A 26,461-nucleotide genomic window follows, 5' to 3' on the forward strand; every position below is an offset into this window, starting at 1 on the left:
AGGATACCAGTGTGGTTTGGCATTTCCTTCTCCAGTTAATTTGACAGATGAAGAAAATGAGGCAGAGTGAAGTGACTTGCCCAGGGTCATAGAGCTGGTAAATGTCTTCCGTCAGATTTGAACTTGGGAAGATGAGTCTTCCTGACTCCAGACCTGACACTATTCATGGCACAGTAGAATGTATGAACTAGAAAAAGAAATATGGGGAGCTCTGAGATCTTTGAGAATGTTAGAGGCAATCTTACCTAGTGCACTTGAAGTCTCCTCAAATGGAAATAGAAGACTGGAGTTCAAATCTGCTGCTTACTAGCTAAAGTGAGCTGGCCACGTCTCTCCTTCATCTCAATTTCTTCCCCTATAAGATAAGAGGGGTTATTGGAGAGGGATGCCTGCAGTGGAAAGAGTGTTAGTCAGAGCATCTGAGTTGAAAGTCCTTTACTGCTTATGTGACCTTGGGTAAGTCACCTTAGTTTCTTGAGATTTCCAGAAACTAGACTCAGTTTCCTCATCTACAAAATAATGGGTTTTCACTAGGTGACCTTTAAGGTCCCTTCTGAGGCTAAAGATCCTCTCACCCAATGACTAAATGATCTCTAAGGTATCTTCTGACACTGTCATTCTGGGACAAAAGGGTGATTTAGTCCAATTCCTACTTTTCCAGGAAGGATTACAGGAAATCATTGGTTAGGAATGCACACTAAGAAATAAAGAAGGCTATATAATATCTGCTTCTCATCTTTCGTTTTTTTCTATTATACTTCTTCCCCTAAACTTTTCAAACAGGCTGCTAATTTGTTGTGGTGGTGCTGTTCAATCATGTCTGACTCCTTGTGACCCCATGGACCATCTTGGTAAAGATGCCAGAGTGGTTTGCCATTTCCTTCTCCAATGGATTAAGGCAAACAGAGGTTAAGTGACTTACTCAGGGTCACACAGCTGGTAAATGTATGAGCCTGGCTTTGAATTTAGGTTTTCTTGACTCTAGGTCCAGTGCTCTATCCACTGAGCAACCTGACCAACTCCTAAGCAAACAGTGGTTTGTTGTTTAGTCATTTTTCAGTCTCACCTACCTTTTTGTGGCTCCTTTTGGGGTTTTCTTGGGAAAGATCCTGGGGTGATTTACCATTTCCTTCTGCAGCTCATTTCATAGATGAGGAAACTGAGGCAAACAGCTAAGTGACTTATTTGCTCATGGTCACACAGCTAGTAAGTGCCCAAGTCCACATTTGAACTCAGGTCTTCAGGATTCCAGGTCAGCTCTCTACCCACTGTGACATGTAGCTGCCTCAGATTGCTGACCACCTGCACCTTAATCTTCTGTGCTTTCTATGCCCACTGATTGATTCACTGTATCTTCTGTTCTGAGCATCTCTAGAGACCAGCCAATTGACCTTTCCTTGCACCTTTGTCCATCTTGATCTCTCTTTAACCTTTAATACTATCGATTACTCTTTCCTTCTTAAACTTCACTCCTTGGCTGCTATGAAAACAAAGTGTTCTGGTTTTCCTCCTCCATTTGTGACTGTTCCACCTATGTCTTCAGCCTGGAACAAAAGAAAGAAGGTTGGATTTGGAGTCTGAAGACATAGATTAGAATCCCAGTTTTGCCATTTATCAGCTTTCACTTCTCTGGGTCTCAGATTGTTCACTTGTAAAATGAAGTGACTCATTTCGATGCTTCTAAGGTTCCTTCCAGCTTAAGATCTTGGAATCTAAATCAAGGGTTCTTTTGAGTTCATGAGAAGACTTGTGGCAGCTTCCCTTGGTGCAGTGGAGACAGCAAATGAATTCTGCCTGGATGAAGTTAGGGGCACTTCAAACCTTCTATCAAACCCTCTACTCTAGAACCAGATGCTTGCTATTGACCTACTGACCCTGGGAAAATCACTTCCTTTTCCTGAGGATCAGTGTCCCCATCTACAGAGCACACTCTCTGGAGGAGACGAGTGGAAGGGTGATGTAGTGGACAAAAGGGCTTTTTTCTTTTCTACCTGAAGGATAGCTGTGTTATTTGGATGTGAGGATGGACAAGAAGGTTGGCCTTGGAGTCAGGAGGACCTGATTTCAGGTTCTGCTTCTTTGACTCCCTCATTGTCAACTCCCTGAGACTAGAAATTAGAGGTTTACTGAACTGGGGTGGAGAGAGCCTCCCTACTGGGAATCTCTCATACTAGTGAAATCATAGTTCTGTCCCCCCCCCCCAACATTCTCTAAGAGTCATTCTATGACATATTTTTAAAATAGATACAATGACTGTGTGACCCTGGGCAAGTTACAACCCCCTAGCCTAGCCCTTATTGCTTTTCTGCCTTAGAATCAATACATTGATGTATTGAACCAATGTATTGTTTCTAAGGATGTAAGGGTTTAAAAAATAAGATGTCATCATTCAGGGATATCTGATCTTTTGAGACTCCATTTTTTTCTTTGCAAAGATTCTTGAGTGGTTTGCCATTTCCTTCTTCAGCTCATTCGACAGTTGAAGAAACTGAGACAAACAAGGTCACACAACTAATAAGTATCTGAGGCTGGATTTGAACTCAAGTCTTCCTGACTCCGGGCCCAGCACTCTATCCATTGTACCACCAAGTTGCTTCTAGATACAAGATTCTATCATCATTATTGCTACTATGAAAGTAATATTTTTTTCTCTGATTCTCCTAGAGGGAGGGGGGAAGGTTCTGTTGTGCACAGAGCCACCATATTTAATGTATAAATTTGAGTACTGCCCTGGAAGTCAGGGCAACCAAGTTCTAGAAATCTCTAGAACCAAGATCAAGACCTGGAAAGGACTTCAAATGTCCTCTAATCCAGATTTCATTTTACAATTGAGGAAATTGAAACCCAGGGAGATTTAATTATTTGCCCAAGCTTAGGAGCTAGGAAGTAACGAAGTTGAGATCTAAATCCAGGTCCCATGACTACCACATCCCATCTCTGCTACTCACTGTGTGCAAGTCACTTCTTCTCTCTGGCCTTTAAAGTGAGGAATTGGACTAGATCGGGAGTTCTTAACCTAGGAGTCCATGGATAAATTTTAGGGTGTCCATGAACCTGGAAAAGGGGGGAAATCAGATCTTGATTTTCGCTAGCCTCTAACTGAAATTTCTTGTTTCCTTTCATTATGAATGTAGGCAAAAACTTATTATTCTGAGAAGAGATTCACAGGCTTCACCCACTAGCCTGCTGAAGGGGTCCAGGATGCTAAAAATGTTATGCATCCCTAGACTAGATGTTGTCTAAAGTCCATTTGTTCTCCAAAGTCTAGCGATTCTCAGATTCTACTGGAATAACAGTTGCCAATCTCCATCTTTTTTTTTAGTTCATTTTCATTCTTACTGTTATCAGGATTTCAAAAAAGGAAAAATCCCACAGAGCTAGGAGGACCTGGCCAGTAAAACAGAAAATGCTCCATTGTCCTTCCCCTGTGGCCTCTGGCTTCTCTGAGTGATCCAATTCCCTAGCTTCTTCTAGGGGTGTGTGGGCGGTGCCCATCTGGCAGCAGGACACTTCTGAGACCGCCCTGTGCAATGATGCAATCAGAAACATGCCTGAGCATATTCTGGACAGTAACTGGGCTAGCCAGGGAGAAGGTGTATTGTATGAGTGGGGATGTAAGGCGCTGGGAATAAAAGAACAGCTTGTTTCAGTGCTACACCGATGGGGTCCCACTGCCAGGGCCAGCTCAGCCCTGGGCAAAACTGTAAGACATCAGAGGTTGATATTCATTCAAACATCTTCAGCCTTAATGTCTACTTCCCCTATCCATGGCACTCCTTTCCTCTTTCTACTTGTCCCCATGGGGCAGTGTCCTCTGATTCTGTTCCTTTCTTTCATTACTCAAGCCCAATTCCCAAGCATTCATCAAATGCCTACAAGGTTTAAAGCAGGGCAGCCAGTTGGTACAGTGGATAGTGTGCAGGACCTGGAGTCAGGAAGATCTGAGTTCAACCTCAGATATTTCCTAGCCTTATGATCCTGGGCAAGTCACTGCACTCTGTCTCAGTTTCCCCACCTGTCAAATGAGGTGGAAAAGAAAATAGCAAACCACCCCAATATCTCTACCAAGAAAACCCCAAACAGGGTCAGGAAGAGTTTACCCAGTGGTGCCAAGCTCAGATAGGAAAGAGCTCTGCTAAATTGTACAGAAGGATCTCTGTGGGGAGGCATATTGATTTGGAAAATCACAGACTAACATTATCTGTGATCTACTATATATTTATCTTGTTAAATATTTCCCAATTATATATTTTTAAAAACCCTACCCATATCTTCTGCCTTAGAATCAGTACTGTGTGTTGGTTCCTAGGCAGAAGAGTGGTAAGGGCTAGGCAGCGGGAGTTAAGTGACTTGCCCAGGGTCACACAGCTAGGAAGTGTCTAAGGTCAGATTTGAAGCCAGAACCTCTTGTGTGTCTGGGCTCAGTTCTTTATCCATTGAATTATCTAGCTGCCACTGCTACCCCCTCATCAATTACATTTTAATCTGGTCTGGTTCATCCCTACTGAAGTGTTTTGTGGACCCATATGTGATTGATAGATGGTGTGTTTGACATCTCTAATCTTGTCCAATCCCTTCATTTTTATGTGAGGAAACTCAGCCCTGGGGAAGGGAAGTGATTTGCCCAGGATCCTGGAATAAGTAAGCATTGGAGGTAGGATTCAAATTCAAGTCCTCTCATTCCAGACTCAGTCCCCTTCCCCACAACAATCCCAAGCTTTCTCTCTGTTAGGGTAGCCTTGTTCCCTGATGAATCTGTGCATTAAATCTGGGGTTCAATGTAAGTCCTTATAGGCCCACGTCAAGTGGATCTTTCGAAGGTAAAAAGCCCTTTTCCCAAGCCCCCACCAGATTCAAGAAGCCTGCTTATCTCTTGATACTCTGGGACTACTAAGTAATCTTGCATTTCACCACAACTCACAGCCACCATCTTGTGGGACAAAGGGAAGAGCCCTGGTCTAGGAGGGCAGAATATCAGGGTTCTTGGCTCTTATATAGACCTTGGCAAGTCACTGCCTCTGAGCCTTCTCTTACACTTTTTGACCTGGACTTTGACAATAATTGTGTCCCTACCTCCCTTTACAGGTATGTTATGAGCGAAAGATAAAATCATAGCCTAGAAAGCAACTTGAAAAGTAGGAAAGACTGCAGAAATGCAAGGTGATAGACACATGGTTTAAGTGGCGTAAGATGATCAGGATGCAAGGCACTTAGAACATAGAATGTCAGCACTTCGAAGGGACCTTTAGTTGTTTTGTCACTTTCAGTTGTATCTGACATTTTGTGACCCCAATTGGGGCTTTCTTGGCAAATATATTGGAGTGGTTTGCCATTTCCTTCTCATTTTACAGATGAGGAAACTGAGGCCAACAGGGTGAAGTGACTTGCCCAGGGACACACAGCTATTAAGTATCTGAGGATATCTTTGAGCCCAGGGTAGAGGAATCTTCCTGACCCCAGGTCTGACATTTTATCCACCACACCACAGAATAGAGAACATAGAATGTCAGAAGTGCAGGAGACCTAGCTGCCTCTGCTTCCATGACAATCCTGGAGAGAGACTAGATCAAAAGCTGAACTTGGAGCTGTGGCTGGAGACTCCATCTGAATTTTATGTGAGCAATATTTATCAAGCATCTACTGCCTTCAAAGCACTGTGCCAGATTCTGGGGATACCGATACAAAGTAAGGAACAGTCCTTGCCCTCAAGGAGCTTCCATTACCTGCCTCAGACCTGAACTCTTCTGCTTTTAGCTTCTGATGATCTGACTGGTCCAGTGCTTGAAGAGCTACTCTGGTCTGATTCCTCTTCTGTATCTTCAGGCACAGAAAGAACACAGGCTCTCTGAGTCTGAGGACATGGGTTCGAATCCAATTCTGATGCTTACTACCCATAAGACCTGGGTAGTTCAGAACCTTCCTTGACAAACCTCAGTTTCCTCATCTGTAAAATAAAAGGATTGGATTGGATCATCTCAGGGGTTGCTTTCCATCTAGATTTATGATCTAGGGTACCCCAAACCCCTGATCATTCATCCCAAACCCACCATAATTTATGCAAAAGGTCATGTGTTTTCCAGGGATAGAGTTTAATGCTACAAACAGAAATACACAGCAACTGAAAGGGGGCAGGTACAGGGTTAAACAGTACTTGAAGTTTATTTGACCAGTAAAAGCTGGTTGGTGTTATACTTCACAATTGAAAATTGGTCTCCAGCCTATCTTGATTTGGACCCTAGTCCCAAGTGACCACAGGGAGTCTATCATACTTGAAACAGGAGCCCATCCCCCTCTTGCCCCCCCAACCTTCCCCCCCCCCCCCAGCACACTCCTTTACAATGTTCCAACCTTGAATGGCCTCCTTCTCTCCTAGGAGATCTGCCTGGGGCCCCAGGCTCTGCTCACCTTCAGGCTCTGCCTGACTCCCCTATTGGTCAGGTAACAATATGTGCCAAGGGCCCAGCCAATCAATAAGAGACATTGATACCTGGCTGGCCTTGGCAGTCTGCCTCCATCACCATGTGATTCCCTAAGCGATAATGAAACCATTTGCTAAGGGTGACGTTCTGACTGTAATCTGTAGAGTGGATGAAAACCCCAGCTGGAGGAATGAATGCTGGCAGACAAATTTGGAATATTCCCAATTTCATAGGTTCAGGTAAATTAAGCCACAGAAACCTGAGATTAGTAAGAGGTTCCAGAAAGACATTTTAATTGTGATGCTTGGCAATTAGCTAGAACCCTGAGTTTAGCTGCTGCCTGTCCTAGACAACTGAGGCACAAAGAAAGAATTTAGAAGAGAATTTAGTTCATCAGAAAGACTGGAAGCAATTCTTGATTCCTGCCTGGCTTATGATTACTGAAGATTGAAATTGTATAAGAGCTTATCTTGCTGAAGCATTCATTTTATTGCACGTCCCTCCTCGAAGCCTTTAAATTGTTCATTTTATGTTTGGTCCAGACATTTTCTCAGATGCTCAGGAATAAAACTAGCAAAAGTTGATTTCTAATCCTGGCTTTGTTGCTTCTTAGCTGGATGACCTGAGGCAAATCACTTCCCAATTTGAGGCCTCAGTTTCCTCCTCTGGAAAATGAACTGAGTTGGAGTAAATGACCTCAGAGGTCCATTCCATTCCTAGGTCCCTGTGATCACCACAGCATGGCCTGAAACAGAGAGAATTATGCCTCACTCATTTCACCCTAAAGTATACCAAGACTTTGAATTTCTTTTGATACCCTGTATCAGATACCATGGTCAGCCATGGCTTTAGAAAATATTTTGGAGACTGGAAGGGATGGGATCATTTGGGAAAGGCTCAGCATCCCAGAAGTTGAATTGTCCTTGTCAGCTTCTCAAAATATAGAGATGAAGAAGAGGATGCTTCAGTTGAAACAAATATTTGGGTATGGCCCAATGGAAATAACATTAGCCTCGGGAAGTAAGAGCAATGGGGTTCAAATCCTATTGCCTTCACTCATTACTTGTGTGACCTTGGGCCGAAAGAGTGGGGTTAGACTGGACAATCTTGTAGATCCCTTCCCACTCCAATCTATGGTCCTGTGATTCTATCCAGGCTAATAGCAACAGGAATGTCAGATCTGGGAGGAACTTTGGAAATCATCTGGTATAATCTATTAATTTTACCAGAGAGGGAATGAGTGAAGCAGAAACTGAGGGTCACACACCAAAGTCAGTGGCAGAAATGGAACCATAACGTACGGTTTTAGAGTCAAAGTCTAGTCCTTTTCCCTCTTGCCTCTCACACCACTGACAAGCTCTGGGGATGGAAAAGAAGGAAGAGTAGCTTTCTTGTCTTCTCAGCAAGACCCAGCTTGGGGAGCTTCCTATCCTTGAGCCTTGGGTCTTATCTACCATTGACATGCTCCCAGGATGGAAAGGGCAGCAAGCCTACCAGGTTGGATTTGGGGTGAGAAAGCAAGAAGCTAGCCTACCAGATTAACTTTAGGACTTGTTTAGCCATTTCAGTCATGCCCCACTCTTCGTGACTCCATTTAGGGTTTTCTTGGCAAAGATATTGGAATGGTTTGCCATTTCTTTCCTTAGCTCATTGACGGACAAGGAAACTGAGGTGAACAATGTGAAATAACTTGCCCAGGTCACACAGCTAAGTGTCTGAGGTTGGATTTGAACTCGGGTCTTCCAGACTCCAGGCATAACACTCCATCTATGGTGCCACCTGACTACTCCTAACTTTAGGACACACTCCTGTTTATTCTCTTACTGAAGCTCAGCTTAGTAGGCTTTCTAGCTCTTCCACCCCTAGAATTTATTAGTGGAAGGGGCAGACCTAAGGGCTAGAGGTAGGAAACTAACCATGCTTACCAAGACCCAACAAGGAGGGACTTTCCATCCAAGGGAATTCCAAGAAAGTAAGTTAACACTCTGATGTATAGAACGAGTCATCCCCTTTGCCATGGGTAATGATGCTTATTGAAGTTTTCTTTGGGAACTGAATGCTTATTGAAATGATTGAGGCAAGGGTTTGACCATCTATTGTAACTTAGCCAAAGGAATAAATCTCTACTGGGGGAATCTCAGATACCAGGGATGGGCTGGAAAGTAGAGGATGACAGAGGAGGGTATGAGAGGAAAGATTCGGCAGCAGAAAGAAGTCTGAAGCCAGGCTGTTTGAGGTGCTGCCCAAGCCATCGTTTTTGTATAGTTGTCTTTACAGGTGATAAGTAATAGTGTTCTGTTTCCCGGTGCTGCTCAATTTGGGCCCTGGTCCTTTGGTAAGATGGCTTTTCTCTTTCCTCACAGGGGACTTTTTGGTCAGAAGTAGAGAGGAAGATTCCCCTGAAATCCGGTGGCTCAGAATTAGGTTTCTTTTTTGTTTGGGACTCTCCCAGCCCATTCTTAGAAATGGTGACATCTTTTCCCAAATACTTCCCCTCCTCTCCTAGGCAGACTCCCTTCTTCACTATAAGAATCTTCACATCCTCCTTCTACCCAGGCCCAGGACTTCCACTTTCTCTCTCTATCTAACTCCCCTGGTTTGGGGTTGACACAAACAAACCTACTCACTGAAATAAACTGCATTTCATAGGACCCTAGAATGTCAGAACTGGTTTCATAGATCTATATCTGGAAGGAAATCTAGTGGTTGTTCAGCCCAGCCTCTACTTTACAGACTTGGAGATGGAGGCGCAGGGAAGTTGAAGCAATATGGTCAAGTTTACCCAGATGGTACGAAGCACAGGTGGAATTCAAATCCAAGTCTTGTCACCTAAAGTTTTCTGCTTTTTTTTAATAACCCTCTGATGGCCTTAAGGATCATTTCATTCAACCCCTTGTATCCCAGAGGATGTTCCAGAAGCTCAGAGAAGGGACTTGACTTGCTTGAGTGTGGATAACATAATGAGTTAATGGCAGATCTAGGCTAGAACTCCATTCTTGAGACCTTTGATGGTTGTACCTCATTGCCTTCCCCCACCCCACAAAAGACCAACCTTTGGGGTTTTTTAGCCCTCCTTTTCCATCCTAGAATGAATGAATACTGGCTATTGGTTCCAAGACAAAAGAGCAGTAAGAGCTAGGCAATGGGGGTTGTGACTTGCCCAGGGTCACACAGCTAGGAAGTGTCTCAGACCAGATTTGAATCTGAAATCTCCTATCTCCAGGAGCCACCCAGCTGTCCCCTAGAACTCCATTCTGGAGCTTTTGATGGCTGCACCTCATTTCTCCACCCCCCTCCAAAGCCCTTCTTTTAGTTTTAACCAGATGACCAGGAGTCTCCCTGACAATGAGTACCTCGGGGGCTCCATTTTGGGGTGTGGTTCACCAGGCCCTTTGAGGCATGTCTCAGCATGCCCTGGGCTGATGGAGTCCTGGGGAACTGGCACAAAAGCAGCCAGAGCCTAATCAGAATCATGATTCATTCCGGGCTGCCCAGGGGACCGCCTGAGTGGGCTCTCTCTCCACCTGGTCTGTTGCTATGGAAAGGACCAGCTGTCTGCTTCTTCAGGGATAAGGAAAGAAGAGGGATGTCTCTGGAAGAGGGCAGATTCTAGTCATCTCTTCCTCTCAGCCTAGGATAGGCACACAGTACAAAAAGCTGCTACTTATCATTGAAAAGAAAAAAAAAAGCAAAATCGTTTCTTTCCTTTGTGAAGCTTTCTTTGTCTTGTACTTTGCTATGACCGAAGAGCTATGGTTTCACTAGGGAGGATACTCCTTCCATGGTTTAGTTAGGTTATTGCCATCCTTGGGATTGGTTGTAGACAAATCAAGAAATCTTCTGGTGTCAAACTTCTATTAATGAGCCTTTCTGGCTGAGCCTGTCCTCTGTTAGAATACAAGGCCCTTGGGGGCAGCTCAGTGGATTGAGAGTCAGGCCTGGAGTCAGGAAGTCCCAAGTTCAAATCAGATGTTAGACACTTCCTAGCTGTGTGATCCTGGGCAAGTCACTTAACCCCCTTTGCCTAACCCTTATTGCCTTTGTGCCTTGGAACTATTCCTTCTATTCATTCTAAAATAGAAAGAAAGGGTTTAAAAAAAAAAGAATGCAAGTTCCTTGAGGTCAAGGACTGTTTTGTTTTACTCCATCTATCTTCAGTATCTAACATAGTAGCTGGAATATAGTATTAACAAGTTTAATAAATGTTAATGGATTGACTACTTGATTGTTGGTTCATATTCTAGGTTGAGAGAAGCCATTAGGACTTGTCCTAAATTAGTGGAGCTTTTGGGCACCCAAGTTCACATCTGGGCCATGGCATGGAAACAGAGGAGGATTTCGGTGAATTCAAGTCAACATGCATTTTTTTATGTTTAGGAAATACTTAATAATCCTTCTACACAATTGACATGGAGTGGGTAATTTGAAAAAAGATAGAGGAACGTTTTTCCCATTTCTCTATGGAATTTTCAGGTCCCAAATATGAACATTGTACAAGCACCTCCTATGACCTTTTCCCACAACTTTCTAAAGCCGAAAGTCTAAGGATATTGACTCCATTTTCAAGTAAACTAACTGAAATAATGAAGTGCCCTCTATGTGCAAAATAATTCAGGAGATGGAAATAAATGTCTTGCCTTCAAGGAGATGTGAGATGAAAAAAATCAGCGCCAGTGCCTGGATTATACAATTGACTCAATCTTGGAGTTGGGGTTAAACTCAGGTCTCTCTTGGCTTCAGTGTTCCAGGGTTCAATATGTTCTATGAAGATCTCTCAAGTGGTTAACATATTTTGACTGGGGTCAAGTAAAATGCTGGTCTGGAGTCATTAATAATAATAAGAGTAGCTAGATGACTCAGTAGATAGAGCATTAGAGCATCAAGGCTGGAATGGGGAGGACCTGGGCTCAAATCTGGCCTCAGACCCTTTCTAACTGTGTGGCTCTGGGCAAATCACTTAATTCCAAATGCCTAGACTTGACTACTTTTCTGCCTTGGAACTGATACTTAGAACTATAACTACTGTGGGGTAAATGGGGCTTTGCCTTAAGGTACCTACTTCTAGGGGCCAGCTAGGTGGCTCAATGGATTGAGAGCCAGGCCCAGAGACAGGAGGACCTGGGTTTAAATCTGACCTCAGACAATTTCTAGCTGTGTGTCCCTGGGCAAGTCACTTGACCTCCATTGCCTAGCCCTTACCACTTTTTTTTTGCCTTGGAGCCAATACACTATCTATTCCAAGATGGAAGGTAAGGTTTAGAAAAAAAAAAAGGTACCTTTTTCTAGGGGGGCATTTGTACCCTAGGAGTGTGCTTCCTACCCAATCCTGAACTTATTTCCTTGTTTTCTGGGGCCTTGGCTGCTAGAGGTTCAGTTGTATCAAGGGGTGGGGCTGGTCAGTCTTCACCTTGGAGGGGTTCTGGAGGAGATGGGCCCTAGGAGAAGACCATGATCTCCAAGATCCTCCTGCAAGATTCTACCTCCCCACCCCCTATTCCAACACTAGGGACAATAATAAGACCTCCCCTTCTCCTCACACAACTAAACCAGAGGTCAAACTGTCCTCAGCAGTGGAGGTCAGACTGTCCTCAGCACCTCCACTGCTGTGGCCCTCCCCCAGGCCCCACCCCTTGCCCCCCACTTCCATTCAGTTGCTTTGAAAACATTCCTGGTTACAGTTCTGGAAGAGAGTAATAATAATAACAATAATAATATACACACTAACAATAACAGTAACAATAACAATAACTTACATGCATTGAAGGTTTACCAAGCACTTTCCTTCATAACAACCCTGTGAGCTGATAATGCAAGCATTCCTATTTTACAGATGAGTAAATCGAGGCTTTGAAAAGTAGTGATTTGCTCAGGGTCACCCAGCTAGAAGATAGGAAACAGGGAGAGAGCCTGGGTTTGAATCTTGGTCTCTGGACTGTATACTCCAGTTCTCCTTCCATATGGCCCCCCTTTGGCTGGCATTTTGATGGGTCCAATCCTTGGGAGACCCTCCTGTCCAAGGGAGAGGGAGAGTCCAAGTCCTGTGAACAGGCTGGGTCCCAGAGACCATCTGCAGCCCAGCAGAAGGGCTGTGTCTAGCTCCTTCGAGCCCAGGTCAGTCGGCTTCCTCGCCTCTTGGAGGGGATGAGGGTGGGGTGGAGGGGCTTCGATCATCTCCAGGAAGGCCTGCTTCTTTCAGCTCCAGAGGCTCGACGCAGGCCAGGAGGAACTCAGAAGCCAGAGTTCTCTTCAGCTGGGGTCAGCAAACCCAGGGTCCAATGCCTTTTCCTGAGAGCAAAGGAGAGGAAGGGACATGTCTGGGCAGAGTTCTGCAGTTGCTGAACCAACATTACCTTCCAGTTATTGTTATGGCAAAGGCTGGATTCTATTTTGTTTTTTTGAAAGTTTCTGTCCAGATTCCCTACTCAGGTCTCAGCTGTTTCTTGGACAGGAGCTCCAGGTACCTGAGGTGAGGAAAGAAAGGTAGAATTCATTGTTGGGATGGGGGAAGGGAGAAGGGAAGCCAGGGTTATTTTTCTGTTTTGCCCAGCAGTCCAAGAGAACAGTGATTTAGAACAGGGGAAAAACGTTCCTATTTGGTGTTTTCAAAATGTTTCCCCCCTCCCCCTTAATGGGAGTATATTGATGTTCTCTTCCTCTCCTTTCCTTTCCCACTTCTCAAACAAAGGGCTATAAGATAATGGGACATTATCCTCTCATCCCTGTTCCAGAAATGGTACATTGAGACAAGGAGATAGCAAGGCAGAACCTTGAACTGGTGAAGAATGAATTATCCATATATCCAATTATCCATATTCTGGCCTTTCAATCCAGTTGTGTGACCTGGGAAGTCTCGTAAGCACTACTAGCCTCAGTTTCCTGAATGGTGGGGCTCAGGGGATGCTGTCTCTTTATGAACCCCTTTTGGACCAGTTTCCAAATATTGTTCCTTCTTTGTTCTGGAGTTATAGCCAAACAGAGGAAAGAAGGGTATTTTTGTTTATACAGATTGGACCTTCATCTTCATTAATCCACTAATTTCAAGAATTTTGTCTCAGAAATCCTTGGGATAACTTCAGCTAAGCTCAGCTACAGTGAAACTGCTGGATAAGGGCATGAAAATGGAGGTTGGTTTCCCTGGGGTGGCCAGTCAATGGATTAGCCGGGACCTGACTAGACTAATGAGGGATGTGGCCTTCTCTCCCAGAATCCCAGATGAACACATGATGAGCCTTGGTCATTATCAGCAGAATGAGGGTTTGGCCTCGATGATCCCTCTCCTCTGAGGCTATGCTTTCTTCTTCGATGGGATCCATATATTAGATCTGAAATCTAACGGAGGCATGTAGTTCCTCGGGAAAGCAGCTCGGAACCCATTGGTGCCAGCTACGCTCCGTATATGTTTTCACATAAATCTTTCAGAGCCCTCTACCCCTAAGTCTGATAAATGTGCCTCTGGTTCTGTTTATGGACACTGGGCTTGCCCTTCATCTGTTATCCCCACTCTCTGGAGTCCTTTTCTAGTCACGCAGCTCTAGGATGATGTGGGGAGGGGCCTTGTCGCAGGTCCTTTGGGACCCCCAGGAGAAGGAGAGAAGGAGGCTTTAAGAAAGGACAAGAAGGGCTCCTGAAAATGAAAGCGTGTCAATTAGTATAAGACGTTAGGCAGCTCTAAGAGGTGATCCCCGACATTCATTTTCTTCCATCTATTTCTGGGACAATTCCTGAGAGGGGTTGTGAAGTTAGCCAGAGCGGGGTTAAGAAACTCATTGCCTTCCTCTCTGGACCCTTCCTTTCTTCTTTCCTTCCTTCCCGGGGGGAATGGCGATTTTTTAGCTCAAGTTTTCTGGGAAATGCGACACAGGCGACAGATCCAGAACTACAAAAGTGGCTGTATGTGTGCGAATGAGTGGGGATGTGTGTGGATCCGTGCGCGCGCCCGCGCGCGCGCGGGAGTCTCGGCGGCCTGGTAAGGGAGAGTTTCAGGCAGCCAGGGCCCGGCTTCGCCCCCGCCCCCAGCCCTCGGGCTAGGCTGCGGAGACCGGCTGCGGCCGCAGTCCCCAGCCCCGTTGTCACTCACTCACTCGCCGAGCCTGGCGCCGCGCCCTGCTCCCCGGCTGGGCCCGGAGGGCGGGGTTTGGGTGGACTGCTCGGCGGAGGCGGAGACTCTGCAGCTATAATAGGCTCTGAAGCCGGGCAGCCCAGCCAGAAGAGGAGGTGTGAGCGACGCCACCGAGCCGGGTACAAGAGCTGGGGCGAGGGCAGGGACGCAGAGTAAGCAAGATCGGGACATCCAAAGGGAGACTGAGGAGGTGAGAGGGGATTTGGAGCTGAAGACTTAGGAGCAGGATCTGAGGGGTGGTGAGGCCCTTACCCCTACTGTAGAGTGTGTTAAAGGAGGGGGTCCTACATTCCTCTCGGCCTGGGGGCTGCCGAGGAGGTGGGCCCCAATCTCCAGGCTTGGGGGTGGGGAGGAGGCTCGGAGGAGCGCCCCCTCCCCACCGATTTCTCTTCTCCTCTGGTGCCTACTGAGCGGCCCCGGCCGGGTCCAGCCCCGGTCCCCGCGTAGCCCTTTTTCTCCAACCGTTCTTGGGACTCCGCGGGAGGAGGCTAGAGAGAAGGGCAAAGGGGGTGGGGGAGAGATGTCCCTGGAGCTCGGTAGTGTTAGGAAGGGGGTCTCGCTCACGATTCAGGGACCCCGCCCGTTTCCTGCTTTCTCACCAACAGAGTTGGGGGGAGTGAGAAGGGCGGGGAGCTGGAAGACGAGCAGGGCACCCCCCACTCCTGATGCAAAGCGGGCCCGGGCTCAGGGTGGGAGATGAGTTTCGGACTCTTCTCTGCTCGGGAATCGGGGATGCCCGGCAGGTTAAAGCTTAGGCCCGCCCCGGGGCGGGGATCCCCCAGATGATCGATCGGGGTAGGTTCCAAACGGAATGGCTCGGGGTCCCGGCTGCGGCTCCTTGGTGAATCCCGGAGGAGTAGAGGGATCCCAGCCGGCTTCGGCGATGTCGCAGTTTCTCTCCGCGACAGGCACCACCCCTCTCCTCTTTCCTCTGGCACCGGAGACAGGGACCGAGGCCACCTCCCCTGCCCCCCTCTTCTCCCCTCCCTGCTTGCCCGGCCCGGAATCCTTGTCCCCTTGAGCCCCACCCCCAGACTAGCCCCTTCTCCGGGTCCGCTTGGCCAGCTCCGCTCTGGGCCAGGAGGGTGGTGTCGCCGGCCCCCCGGGACGTGCAGGGACTTGTCCCTTAAGGGAGGGGGAGCAGGAGGTGACTCACGGGTGACACGGAGACCCCGGGGAGTGGGGCGGGGTGAGGTCAGAGCCCCACCCCGGGGAGGAGAGCTGAGTTTGGGGTGGGGGTGGTGGTGGTATGGGGAGAACTCCGCGGCTTCAGTGAGTCTCAGCCTACCGAGCTGCCCCTTAACAAAGGGAGGTAGGAGGGGGAAGGGGCTAGCCCCCGAGTGAAGTTGAGGGGACAGCGGCCAGAGACCTTTCCCAACCATCGGCTTTGTGAGTTTATTCCAGGTCCTGGAAGGAGAAACTCAAGCTTTTGGAAAGCCAGGGCACCTGGGAGTCTCTGCGGTCTTTGTGCCTCGGTTATTCTTCGGAAAAATGGGCACAGTCATCTTCTCTGACTTTACCGAGGCGTTCTTGGGCTGACCATCTCTCTTCGAGATGGACGGCTCTTTCCCCCCACCCCCCCCCTTGATATCCTTCCCTCTAGTATTTGGACCCCTGCGGGCTTCTCGGTCCGGCCCCTGTCCGGGAGCCGGACCTTGCCCCTCCCAGACCCAAGGGGCGGGGATTTGAACCCGGAGGGGAGGTTGGGGAGCCGCGCATCCTCTTTCCGGGTGGGAGGATCTGGGGGTGCCGGGCTCCTTCTCTCCAACCCATAGGGCTCTCGGTGACCCAGTGACCAGGGTGGGTAGTGGGGGAGGAGGCAGCGCCAGCACCTTGCCCAGTTGGGTATTTCCGGTGTGTGTATGCAAACGACGAAGGCGTGTGTGTTTGTGTACTAGGACTCCTCACTCCAGAGCCTAGCCAGCCTGTAGAACGTGCGCACGCACACACACACACACTCACACGCACACACGGAGGTCACGTGTGTGCCCGCCCAGTAAATACTTGTAGAATTGCTGTGCTGTTCCTTGTACTGAATTGGATACTTTGAAGTGGGCGGTAATGCCTAGATGTTCGGCGGCTCCCTGCCCTACCCCGGCCTCCCCTCTACGTCCCCAGTACGTCCTGAAGAGTAGCGGGGTGGCAGTAGTCCTTTGGGTTTTGCTCCCCACTGCTATTTTTGTTAGTTCCCGGGTTAACCAGTTGTGTCCTCGGGCTGGTTGGGTGTGGAGCCTCTGAGGCCTCGGCGGAGACGTGGGCCTGGGAGTCCTGGCTGCGCCTGCCTCCCTGCCTGCCTTTGTCTGGCCGGGCCTCGGCCGGGCTCCGGCTTTGTCCGGCCGGGCCTCGGCCAGGCTCCGGCTTTGTTTAGCTGTCTCTGTTTGTGTCTGCCTGTGTGCAGCGAGAGGCTTATTTCCCAACAGTGTCATGTGCAGTTTCGGAAGCCCGGCTGGCTCAGCGTGACGTGTTCCCATCCCTCTCCCATCCCTCCACCCTCCTTCCTCCTGCCCCTCCCCAGGAGCCGGTGACGTGCCGCCCTCCAAGTTTTGGCGGGCTGGCAGTTCAGGAAACTGACTCACTACAACTTCTCCCTTCTGGACAGTCCCGTTGCCCTAGGCACCGGGGCAGGCGGCGGGGATTAGGGGGTAAGGGGGGGGCTTCCTAGAGGCAAGCGCCCCCTCCTGGGCCAGGGGCTGCACAGCGCAACCACCCTACCCCAGCATTTCTCAAAAGAAATTTCCCAAATGACTCCTGCCTAGGGGCCTTTGTTTCCTGTGTCTCACTCCCAGAGAACCTTCTGTCCTGAGCTCAGCAGGCATGTACAGCCAGCCAGCATTTCATCACGCACTCTACTCCAGTCTTTTCTCCTGATCTGCTACACTTTGAAAAATAACCCTTTCCTCCCCATGCTGCTGCCTGAAATTTGTAGACTTCACAGCAGATCGATAGACATGCATGTATTAAACGTCCACCAGTGGATAAGAATTTAGTAAGCGCCTATCACATTTCAGACACCGAGTGCTCACTAGGCATTGGGGGGTACAAAAGCTGGGATGAAACAACCCCTGCCCTCAGGGAACTCTAGAAATCATCAAGTACAACCCCCTCATTTTATGTCACATATGTTTTTGTTAAATTGTGCCTGACTCGATCCCATTTGGGGTTTTCTTGGCAAAGATACTGGAGTGGTTTGCCCTTTCTTTCTTCAGCTCATTTTACAGATGAGGAAACTGAGGTCAACAGGGTGAATTGACCTGCGTGGGGACCCAGTTAGTGTCTAAGGCTATATTTGAACTCAGGTTCCCCTGACTCCAGGTCTCAAACTCTGTCCACTTCACCACCTAGCTGCCCTAGGGTAGGATATACTGAGATCCTTTAAGGAAAGTGACTTGTTCAAGGCCACACAGTGTTTGATCTGGAATTCAAACTCAGAGGAGTAGATTATAGATACCTTGTGGCTTGTGCCCATTGTGGAACATTTGTTCCAGCAGTGACATCAAGTGTCCCAAGTGCTCTGGTGTTACAATTGACAAAATCTTAGTTGTGGCCATCCAAAATACCCTAGGATTGTAAGGACACCAAAGATAAATCCTTTCCTCCCTTCTCCCAATCTGATTCCATCCTTATTCTGCCCTGGAGGGTAAGCAAGCATAAGGAAAGTCAACGTAGGGCATATTTTCCACCTCCAGGATGTTTTGAAAGTATATTGGGAGGTGGGAATAGAGTATGTTAGAGAGTAGGGCTCTCTCCACTGAGAGAATAGAATAAGTCCTGGGCTGGGAAGGAGTCTTGTTCTGGTTTTGCTATCTTTGTAACCTGGAGTCAAGTTATTTTCTTTCCTTGGACTTCTGTCTCCCCATCTTTAATGGAAGGGAGTTAGACCAGAAAGTTCTAAGAGCTCTTTCATTTTCTTCTATGTTATAATTTCATGAGTGTAGCACAAGGTGGGACATGGGTTTGGCACCAACTCTTGACACACAGTAGGTGATTAATAAATGTTGGTTGACTCACAGGCTGACTCACACTCTCCCTGTCCCTGGGAGTGGTGATGGCAGAGTAGGGGTTAACTCAGTGGATATTTGTCCCTTTGGAAGATATCACCCTGGCCTTACTCTCCTAAAACCAGACTTCCTGACAATACTTATCAGTAGCCCAGGGAATCCTAGCTGATGTCAGGGCACAGGTGTTACGATGGTAGGGGCAAGTATGGGGGCGGGGGGGGGGTCAGCATAAATCAGTAAACTTATTTCTTTTGGTCTCCTCTGATGCCAGATAACAAGAAAAGCCTAGGAAGCTATGGAGGTAGGAGCACCAGAAAGCCTGCTCAGATGTGTGCTTTGTTGATTTGGCTCCTGGAATTGTGGCCTCTCAGGGGAAAGCAGTTAAAGACCAGTTAGTTCAAAGTGTCTAACCTGTTGAGATCACCTGATATGTCTATATAGAATATAGCGCAGCCCAAAAGACATTACTATCCTTCCCTTGATGGACCCTGCTCTACTCTGTACCATCCCAACCCACCAGTCATAGGACCTGGGTTCAAATATGAACTCTGCTAGCTATTACCTATGCCACATGAGGCAAGTCACTTAACTCACTGGGCCTTGTTTTTTCCTTCATCTGTAAAATGGAAATAGCCTTTGAGGTCCCTCCTGGCTCTAAATTTGTGATCCTTTGATATATATACCATTGTGTCTATGGGTTAGTGTTTGTGGGTGCATGTTCTGGGGCATGTGGTATACCAGAAAGAGTCTTGAACCTGGAGTCAGGAAGACCTGACTTAGCAATGTGAGCTTGGACAAGTCATTCTCTGAATCTCAGTTTCTTTATCAGTAAAATGGAGATAATAACAGTTCTGAGCCTCATATGGTTATGAACATAAAGCACTTGTAAAATTTTGTAACAAGCCTGCTACTATTATTTAATATACGTGTGGGTCTATGGGCTTATGGTAATGGCATTTAACTTTCCCGGGTCTCAGCTTCATCAGCTGAAAAATGAGTCAATTGGATTAGATAGAAGTTTCCAGACATGGAATCCTCTGATCTCCCTGTCCAAGGCTACTACCTTTTCCACCTAGGATCATTCGTAGACTTGAAATCCATAGGGGACCTTCAGAACCATCTAATCCCCAACTAGATAGGACAGTGCATAGCGCTCCGGGCTTGTAATCATGAAGACTAATCTTCATGAGTTCAAATCCAGTCTCAAACACTTCTTGTCTGTGTGACTCTGGGTAAGTCACTCAGCCCTCTTTGCTTCAGTTTCTTGTTCTGTCAAATGAGCTGGAGAAGGAAATAGCAAATCACTCTAAGGTCTTTGCCAGGAAAACTTCAAATGGGGTCGAGTTAGTCAGATAACACTGAACAACAACATTCCAATGTCATCATTTTATAGTTGAGGAGAAAGTAACTTGCCCAAAATCATATGGGTAAGAGGTGGCAGTCAGATTTGAATCCAGCTCTTCTGACTTCAACTCTGCTGTGTTGCCTCCTTCCCCACCCTTGCCCCCTGGGTGGGATGGGGGAGAGGGAGAGACATAATTCCAGAACTTTCCTTTGGTATCTTTGTTCAGACTTGGTTCTTTCAGCCCATCACTGTTGTGATGAAGGAAGTGCCTAATCCACTGTGCTACCTAGCTGCCCTCTAATCCTTCATATTTTTCAAAGGGCTTTCATTCCTTTCTTGATCCAGATGAGGAAACTGAGACCTAGAAAAGGGTAGTGACTTGGCTAAGGTCATGTTGTAAGTTCATGAGGCTGAACTGGGATTCTTGATTGCCCAGTTGCCTTGATGTCTAGTTCCTGTCTCTGTCTTTTATACAGGAAGGGGGTGAGGGAAATGTGGGTTTAGAAAGCACTAAGTTGACTTTGTCATGGAACAGTGCCCGCTGCTAGTGATGTCATAGGGGCATCTACACACAGCTGTGCTCCACACCTCTCCCTCCCCACTCTCACAGCCCAAAGGTTATTTTCAACACTTTAGTGCCGCTTACTTCCTTGTAGGGCTGTCTAGGTTATGGGCAGAGAATCAGAAACTCTGGGTGAGGCATGTTGGCACTAAGGCTCCTGGGAGGATAGATCCCAGCCTGGGGAACCCCCGAGAAAGAACCCAGGTCTGTGTGGTTGTGGGCTTGTGTCAATGTGCATATGTGTTTCTGAGTCTCTGCCAGATTGTGTCCTGTGCTGTATGTCATCCTGTGTAGGACTTTCCAGGATGTTCTGTGTTGCATTTGAGGCATTGGGGTTTGGTAGAAGATGGTTCGGGTTCAAATCCAGCCACTATAAAGGCAGCTGGTGTTTTATTCAAGAACACTGGGCCAGGAGTCAGGAAGATCTGAGTTCAAATTTAGCCACAGAGACTTAATAAGCAGTGTGACCATGGGCAAGTCATTTGCCTCTGTTTGTTCAACTGTAAAATGAAGATAATAACAGCATTGTTAGGATTGTTGTGAGGATCAAATAAGATAAAATTTATAAAAATGTGGAACATAATACCTTGCTTATATTAAGTACTTTATAAATGTTCATTCCTTTCTTCTTTCCTCCTTACTGTCATTTACTGTGAGATTTTGGGCAAGTCTTTAATCTTTCAGCTTCATTTTCTTCATCTCAAACTTGGAAATAGCCTCAAAAGTCACTTCCAGATCGAAATTTATGACCCTTTAATCTATGCCTGTGTATCTCTGTGTTAAGTTTTGCCGGTCAGTCAGTCAACTAACATTTTTATTATTTATTTGTTTTTGAACATTTTATTTAATTAATTTAGAATATTTTTCCATGGTTACAAGATTCATGTTCTTCCCCTCTCCTCCCCCCAACTCCCTCCTATAGCTGATGTGCAATTCCACTGGGTTAATTAGCAATTTTTAATCATCTACTATGTACCAGGAACCATGCTATGGGCTGCAGATACAGAAAAGCAAGAGACAGTAGTGCCTGTTCCCAAGGAACTCACAATCTAATAGGGAGACAGCATGCAAACAGATATACACAAATAAGCTCTTTATAGGATAAAGAGTAAATAATCAACAAAGAGAAAACCCTAGAATTTAGAAGAATGAGGCAAGGCTTCCAATAGAAGCCTGGGATTTTTATTGGGACTTGCCATATATATATAGTGTGGTGGCAAGACTGTTGGACTTGACAGGAACACCTGGGTTCAAATCATGCCTCTCACTAGCTGTGTAACCTTGGGTGAGTCCATTAATTTCTCTGATAATTTACACATATGGTATTATGTATTATAAATTCTATATAATTTATGAATTCTCAAAAGTTACAGATGATTTGCTTATCTGTAAAATGGGATCTAACATTTACCTTATAGGGCTATTGTGAAGGTTGTAAAACCCTGTTTTATTTTCCCCCCTCCCCTTATTAGCCATGTTGCAAAAGAAAGTGCAAAAAACCCCAAAACAATAAAAATAAAGTGAAAAAAGTACGCTTCATTCTGCACTCAGTTCATCAGGTCTCTCTCTGGAGGTACAAAAGTATTTTTCATCATGAGTTCTTTAGAATTTTGGATCATTGTATTGATCAGAGTTGCTAAGTCTTTCCCAGTTGACCATCGTTACAGTATTGTTGTTACTGTGTACGGTGTTCTCCTGGTTCTGCCATGTCAATTTGTATCAGTTCATATGAGTCTTCCTAGGTTTTTTTGAAGTCATTTTGCTCATTATTCCTTATAGCATAGCAGTATTCCATTACCATCACATACCAGAATTTGTTCAGCCATTCCCCAGTTGATGGACATCCCCTCAATTTCCAATTCTTTGGCACCACAAAAAGAACTGCTATAAATATTTTGGCACAGATGGTTCATTTGTCTTTTTCTTTTCATCTCTTTGGGATACCGACCTAGTATTGCTGAGTCAAAGGGTACGAACAGTTTTATAGCCCTTTGGTGTAGTTCCAAATTGTTCTCCAGAATATTTAAATCAGTTCATGATTCCACCAGCAGTGAATTAAATGCTGATTTATACTATTTAATATTTAATTTAAACTACGGGTTGTACTAATTTGCCTGTGGTCTATGAATACATGTAAGTCAGGAACTAAAAAAAGGGAAGTTGGGACATTGAACTTGGACTGAAGGCTAAAGGGGAAGGGCGATTGACAAATTTCCTAGTGAAGGTCTTTCTGGTCTTGGTTTTGTTGGGGAAAGAGTACCACTGTCGAGTTGAAGTAAGAGCTGGGCTGAGAAAGGAGTAAAAAAAAATGTTTTCCTGGAGCTGGGCCCTTGCTAAAACATTTTACTCGGGTGTAATTCATACATACTTGTGAACCTCAAGGATGTTTGAGCAATAAGTTAAGAGAACTAGCTGGTAATAAATCGATTCTAGTTACTATTCTGTAAACATGACCTGTTAACTGCTACTGCATTCAAGTCAGCTCCAGGAGGGTTGTGCTATGAGCACAGAATTTGGGGGGAGAGGCGACTTCTCAGTTCTTTTCATTGCCATATGACCTCTTTGGGCCTCAGTCTTCTCATCTGTGGAATGGAGATAAGAGTCTTTGCTTACCTCCCTGAGAGATAATGTTGTAATGTTGCTGCCCTTTTGTAAACATAAACATCCTGTCTTCAGTGATTTTTTGGAACCCCTCAAATTATACCAGTAATGATAGCTCCCTTTTCTAGAAGTCTTGGAGGGTCTATAAAATACTTTTTTCTTCCAAGCCCTAGAGAGTAGGGTGTGCAAGGATTATGATGACCATTTTACAGAGGGGGAAACTGAGACCCAGAATCTAGAAGTAACTTGCATAGGCTTATAATAGGGAGTAGGTGACAGATTTGGAAAGGGGACTCAGGTTTCCAGGCTCTTTTTTTTTTTTGTGCTTGAGTGTCCATGACTGTTGCCTGGTGCATTGGGAAATATATTGGACTTGGAGTCAGAGGACTTGTAGGCTCAAATTCCAGCCTTCATACTTACTGCGTGACCTCGGGCAAGTCACTTAACTGATAAGTGATAATTTGCCCCGTCTGCAAAAGAAGGGAATTGAGCTTGATGGCGTCTAAATTCATCTCTAAATCTGTGCTCCTGAGCACCTTTGTCAACTAAATGTCCTTCTATCTCCCAGCCAGAGCCACCATGTCCGAGTCACCGAGCAGAACCCGTCAGATCCCCTGCAGTGGGAAGCTTTGCCGGAACCTCTTTGGGCCCGTGGACCATGAGCAGCTGAAGCAGGATTGCCAAGACTTGATGCAGAGTTGTACCCAGGAGGCCCAGCGACGATGGAACTTTGACTTCATCACCGAGACCCCCCTGGAAGGCGACTTTGCCTGGGAGAGGGTCCGAGGCCTGGATCTGCCCTCTATCTACCGCCCGTCAGGGCCGTGGGGCAGGGAGGACCTGGGGGGGAAGAGGCCAAAGCCCCGGCCCAGCTCCCCAGCCCTGCTACAGATGTCCGCCCAGGGAGACCACGTGGACCTGTCCCTCTCCTGCACCGTAGTACCACTGACCCCAGAGCGGGAGGAAGGGTCCAGGGCTGTGACCTCCCAACCAGCCCGAAAACACAAGCAGACCAGCATGACGGGTGAGTAGGGGGATGGGCTCCGGTAGGGAGGGATGACTTGGGGTTACTTAGAACCACAGCATCTCGTTACTTAAGAGACCAAAGAGGTCACTTAGCGCAGCTCCCCGTCATGGTCAAATATGGGAGCTGGAAAGAATGCCAGGGAGGCATTGTGGGAAAATCTAGGGAGCTCCTGCATTAGAATCAAAGACCTGAGATTGACTCCCGAGTCTCCTGTTTATGGCTCGTCCTACCAACTTGGATGTCCTCTATGTATGGGCATCGCTATATTCTGTAAAATGATGGGACTGGACGAGATCATTGTTTTAGAAAAGTAAAGCACTTACCTTCCATCTTAAAATTAATACTGTGTCTGTGTTCCAAGGGAGAGGAGCAGTAAGGGCCAGGCAATGGAATGAGGGTTAAGTGATTCACCCAGGATCACACAGTGAAAAAATGTCTGAGGCTACATTTGAACCCAGGTCCTCCCAAGACTCCAGACCTGGCTCTCTAGCTACTGTGCTTTTGTGTGGAAAGCACTTTGAAAAGCTTAAATCATTCAAATCTGGACTCAGACACTTCCTAGCTGAGCAAGTCACTTAACCCCAGTTGTGTAGCCTGTACCCCTCTTTTGCCTTGGGGCTGATCCTTAATGTTTATTTTATGATGGAAGGTAAGGATTAAAAATGTCGTGTTGTGTTTCTTGGCAAGGCTAGACTGACCTGGTCACCCTTGAACTTTTTTTTTCCTCTCTCAACAGATTTCTACCATTCAAAGCGAAGGCTCATCTTCTACAAGAGGAAGCCCTGACTTGATGGCTCCGATTTCTCTCACTCCGGGGTGGGTGCTGATGACCACCCCAGTTCAGATACTCTAGCTTTTTGTTCGTCAGTGTGTGTGTGTTTTAATTATTGTTTGTATTTTAATTTAAACTACTCTTTGTATATATACGCTGTCTCCATGCTGGGTGGGCCCTGGCCTCTATAGCATGGAGAATATTTAAAAAAAAACAAAAAACAAAAAAACGACAGTGGAAAGCTAGCTGCGCCCCCGCTGTATAAGTCGGACTGTCGGGTATTTTTATGTTTTGAAACCTTATTTAAAATGTCCTTGTCCTATGTTTCCTCTATCCTATAAGATAGAATGAAGTTGGCCTCAGGCCAGAGATTGGTGTAGCTACAGATTGCTGCTAGCTTCCTTTGCCTGTCGTTCCTCACGCCAGGAATTCCTGGTTAGGCGACATGCCCAAGGGCAGTTATCTCCCATCAGGTGTTGTTGGAATTCTCCCGGGTTCTCTAAAGTAAGTTAATTTTAATTTGAAAAAAAAAAAACAAAGACAAAAAAACAGATGGCACTTTGTTGGGAGGGTGGGGTGGGCCCAGGGTTGGTAGGGGTACAAAGTGACCGCCTTCCTCCCGGACGTCCAAAGCCAAGGGATGAAGGGCAGGGATCCCACCCCATCGGCCTCGGGGCTTTGCTCTCTACTGAGAGGAGGGGGAAGACGAGTTGGTTCCTGTAGCATTTCTTACCCCCCCTCCCGCTGCCTGCCCTCAGGCACTGGGTAGGCAGGTGGGCATCCGTTCCCCAAAGGTGGACCAGCCAAGCTGCTCAGGATCCCGGGTCCCTATTGGTGCTGTCCTGCCCTGCACTTTTTACAGAGACCTAGCTGCCCTTCCGTAGCTGGGTTTTCCTCTCAGCTCTCCCCTCCTGTCACCCCCTCCTTCCTCTCCACATCTCCCCTCCCTTCCTATTGTCCTTTGTGTAGCAGCTGAACAAGGTGACGGGGGTTTGGAAGTGAGGCAGGGTGACGAGGAGGTTCTGGCCTTTCTGTGGAATGTGGGAGAGGCTGTTGCTGACTGCATACAGAAGGAACGGGTTTCATTCCATCCTGACTTTGCCCTGTCCCAAAAGTCCTGTGGACAAAACCCCAGCCTGGGCACTGACCCTAGAGGGGAGAGTAGATAGCAAGCACTTGGAATCTGTCCCACACATACGAGCACTTGATTCTAGACTATTCTCTTGTTCTGGTTCATGTGTATGTCTTGGTCTCCTCAACTAGACTGTAAGCTCTCTGAGGGCAGGGACAGTGTCTTATACTTTTCTGTATCCCACACGACCCCTAACACAAGGTTGGGTATATAGCAGGTGCTCAGTAAATAATACTTATTGACCTAACCACACTCTTAATGTTTTTCTTGTCTTCTTTTTGTTCTGTTTTGATTTAAATTCTTACCTTCTGTCTTAGAATCAATATTAAGTATCGGTTTTAAGGCAGAAAGAGCAGTAAAGACTAGGCAATGGGGGTTAAGTAACTTTCCTGGAGTCATACAGCTAGGAAGCATCCAAGATCACATTTGAACCCAAGACTTCCTGACTCCAGACCTGGCTGTTGATCCACTGAAACCTCCATTGTT

At 46.6% G+C, this 26,461-nt stretch overlaps 1 protein-coding gene across 2 annotated transcripts; it reads left to right on the forward strand.

Annotated features, from left to right (window-relative positions):
• Window positions 1-14,344: 14,344 nt before the first annotated feature.
• On the forward strand, window positions 14,345-26,227 carry CDKN1A (cyclin dependent kinase inhibitor 1A). 2 transcript variants are annotated; one of them, XM_001378913.4, is made up of 3 exons: window positions 14,345-14,728; window positions 23,613-24,068; window positions 24,808-26,227. In XM_001378913.4, exons 2-3 carry the CDS (start codon window positions 23,624-23,626, stop codon window positions 24,855-24,857), a joined length of 495 nt encoding a protein of 164 aa, XP_001378950.1. In that variant the 5' UTR covers window positions 14,345-14,728; window positions 23,613-23,623; the 3' UTR covers window positions 24,858-26,227. The 2 variants fall into 2 exon arrangements, with proteins under 2 accessions (XP_001378950.1, XP_056674119.1); XM_056818141.1 differs by having other exon boundaries at window positions 14,373-14,728; window positions 23,617-24,068.
• The last annotated feature ends 234 nt before the right edge of the window (window positions 26,228-26,461 follow it).

Source organism: Monodelphis domestica, chromosome 2 (genome assembly GCF_027887165.1).
Source record: "Monodelphis domestica isolate mMonDom1 chromosome 2, mMonDom1.pri, whole genome shotgun sequence".
In the NCBI taxonomy this organism is placed as follows: Eukaryota; Metazoa; Chordata; class Mammalia; order Didelphimorphia; family Didelphidae; genus Monodelphis; species Monodelphis domestica.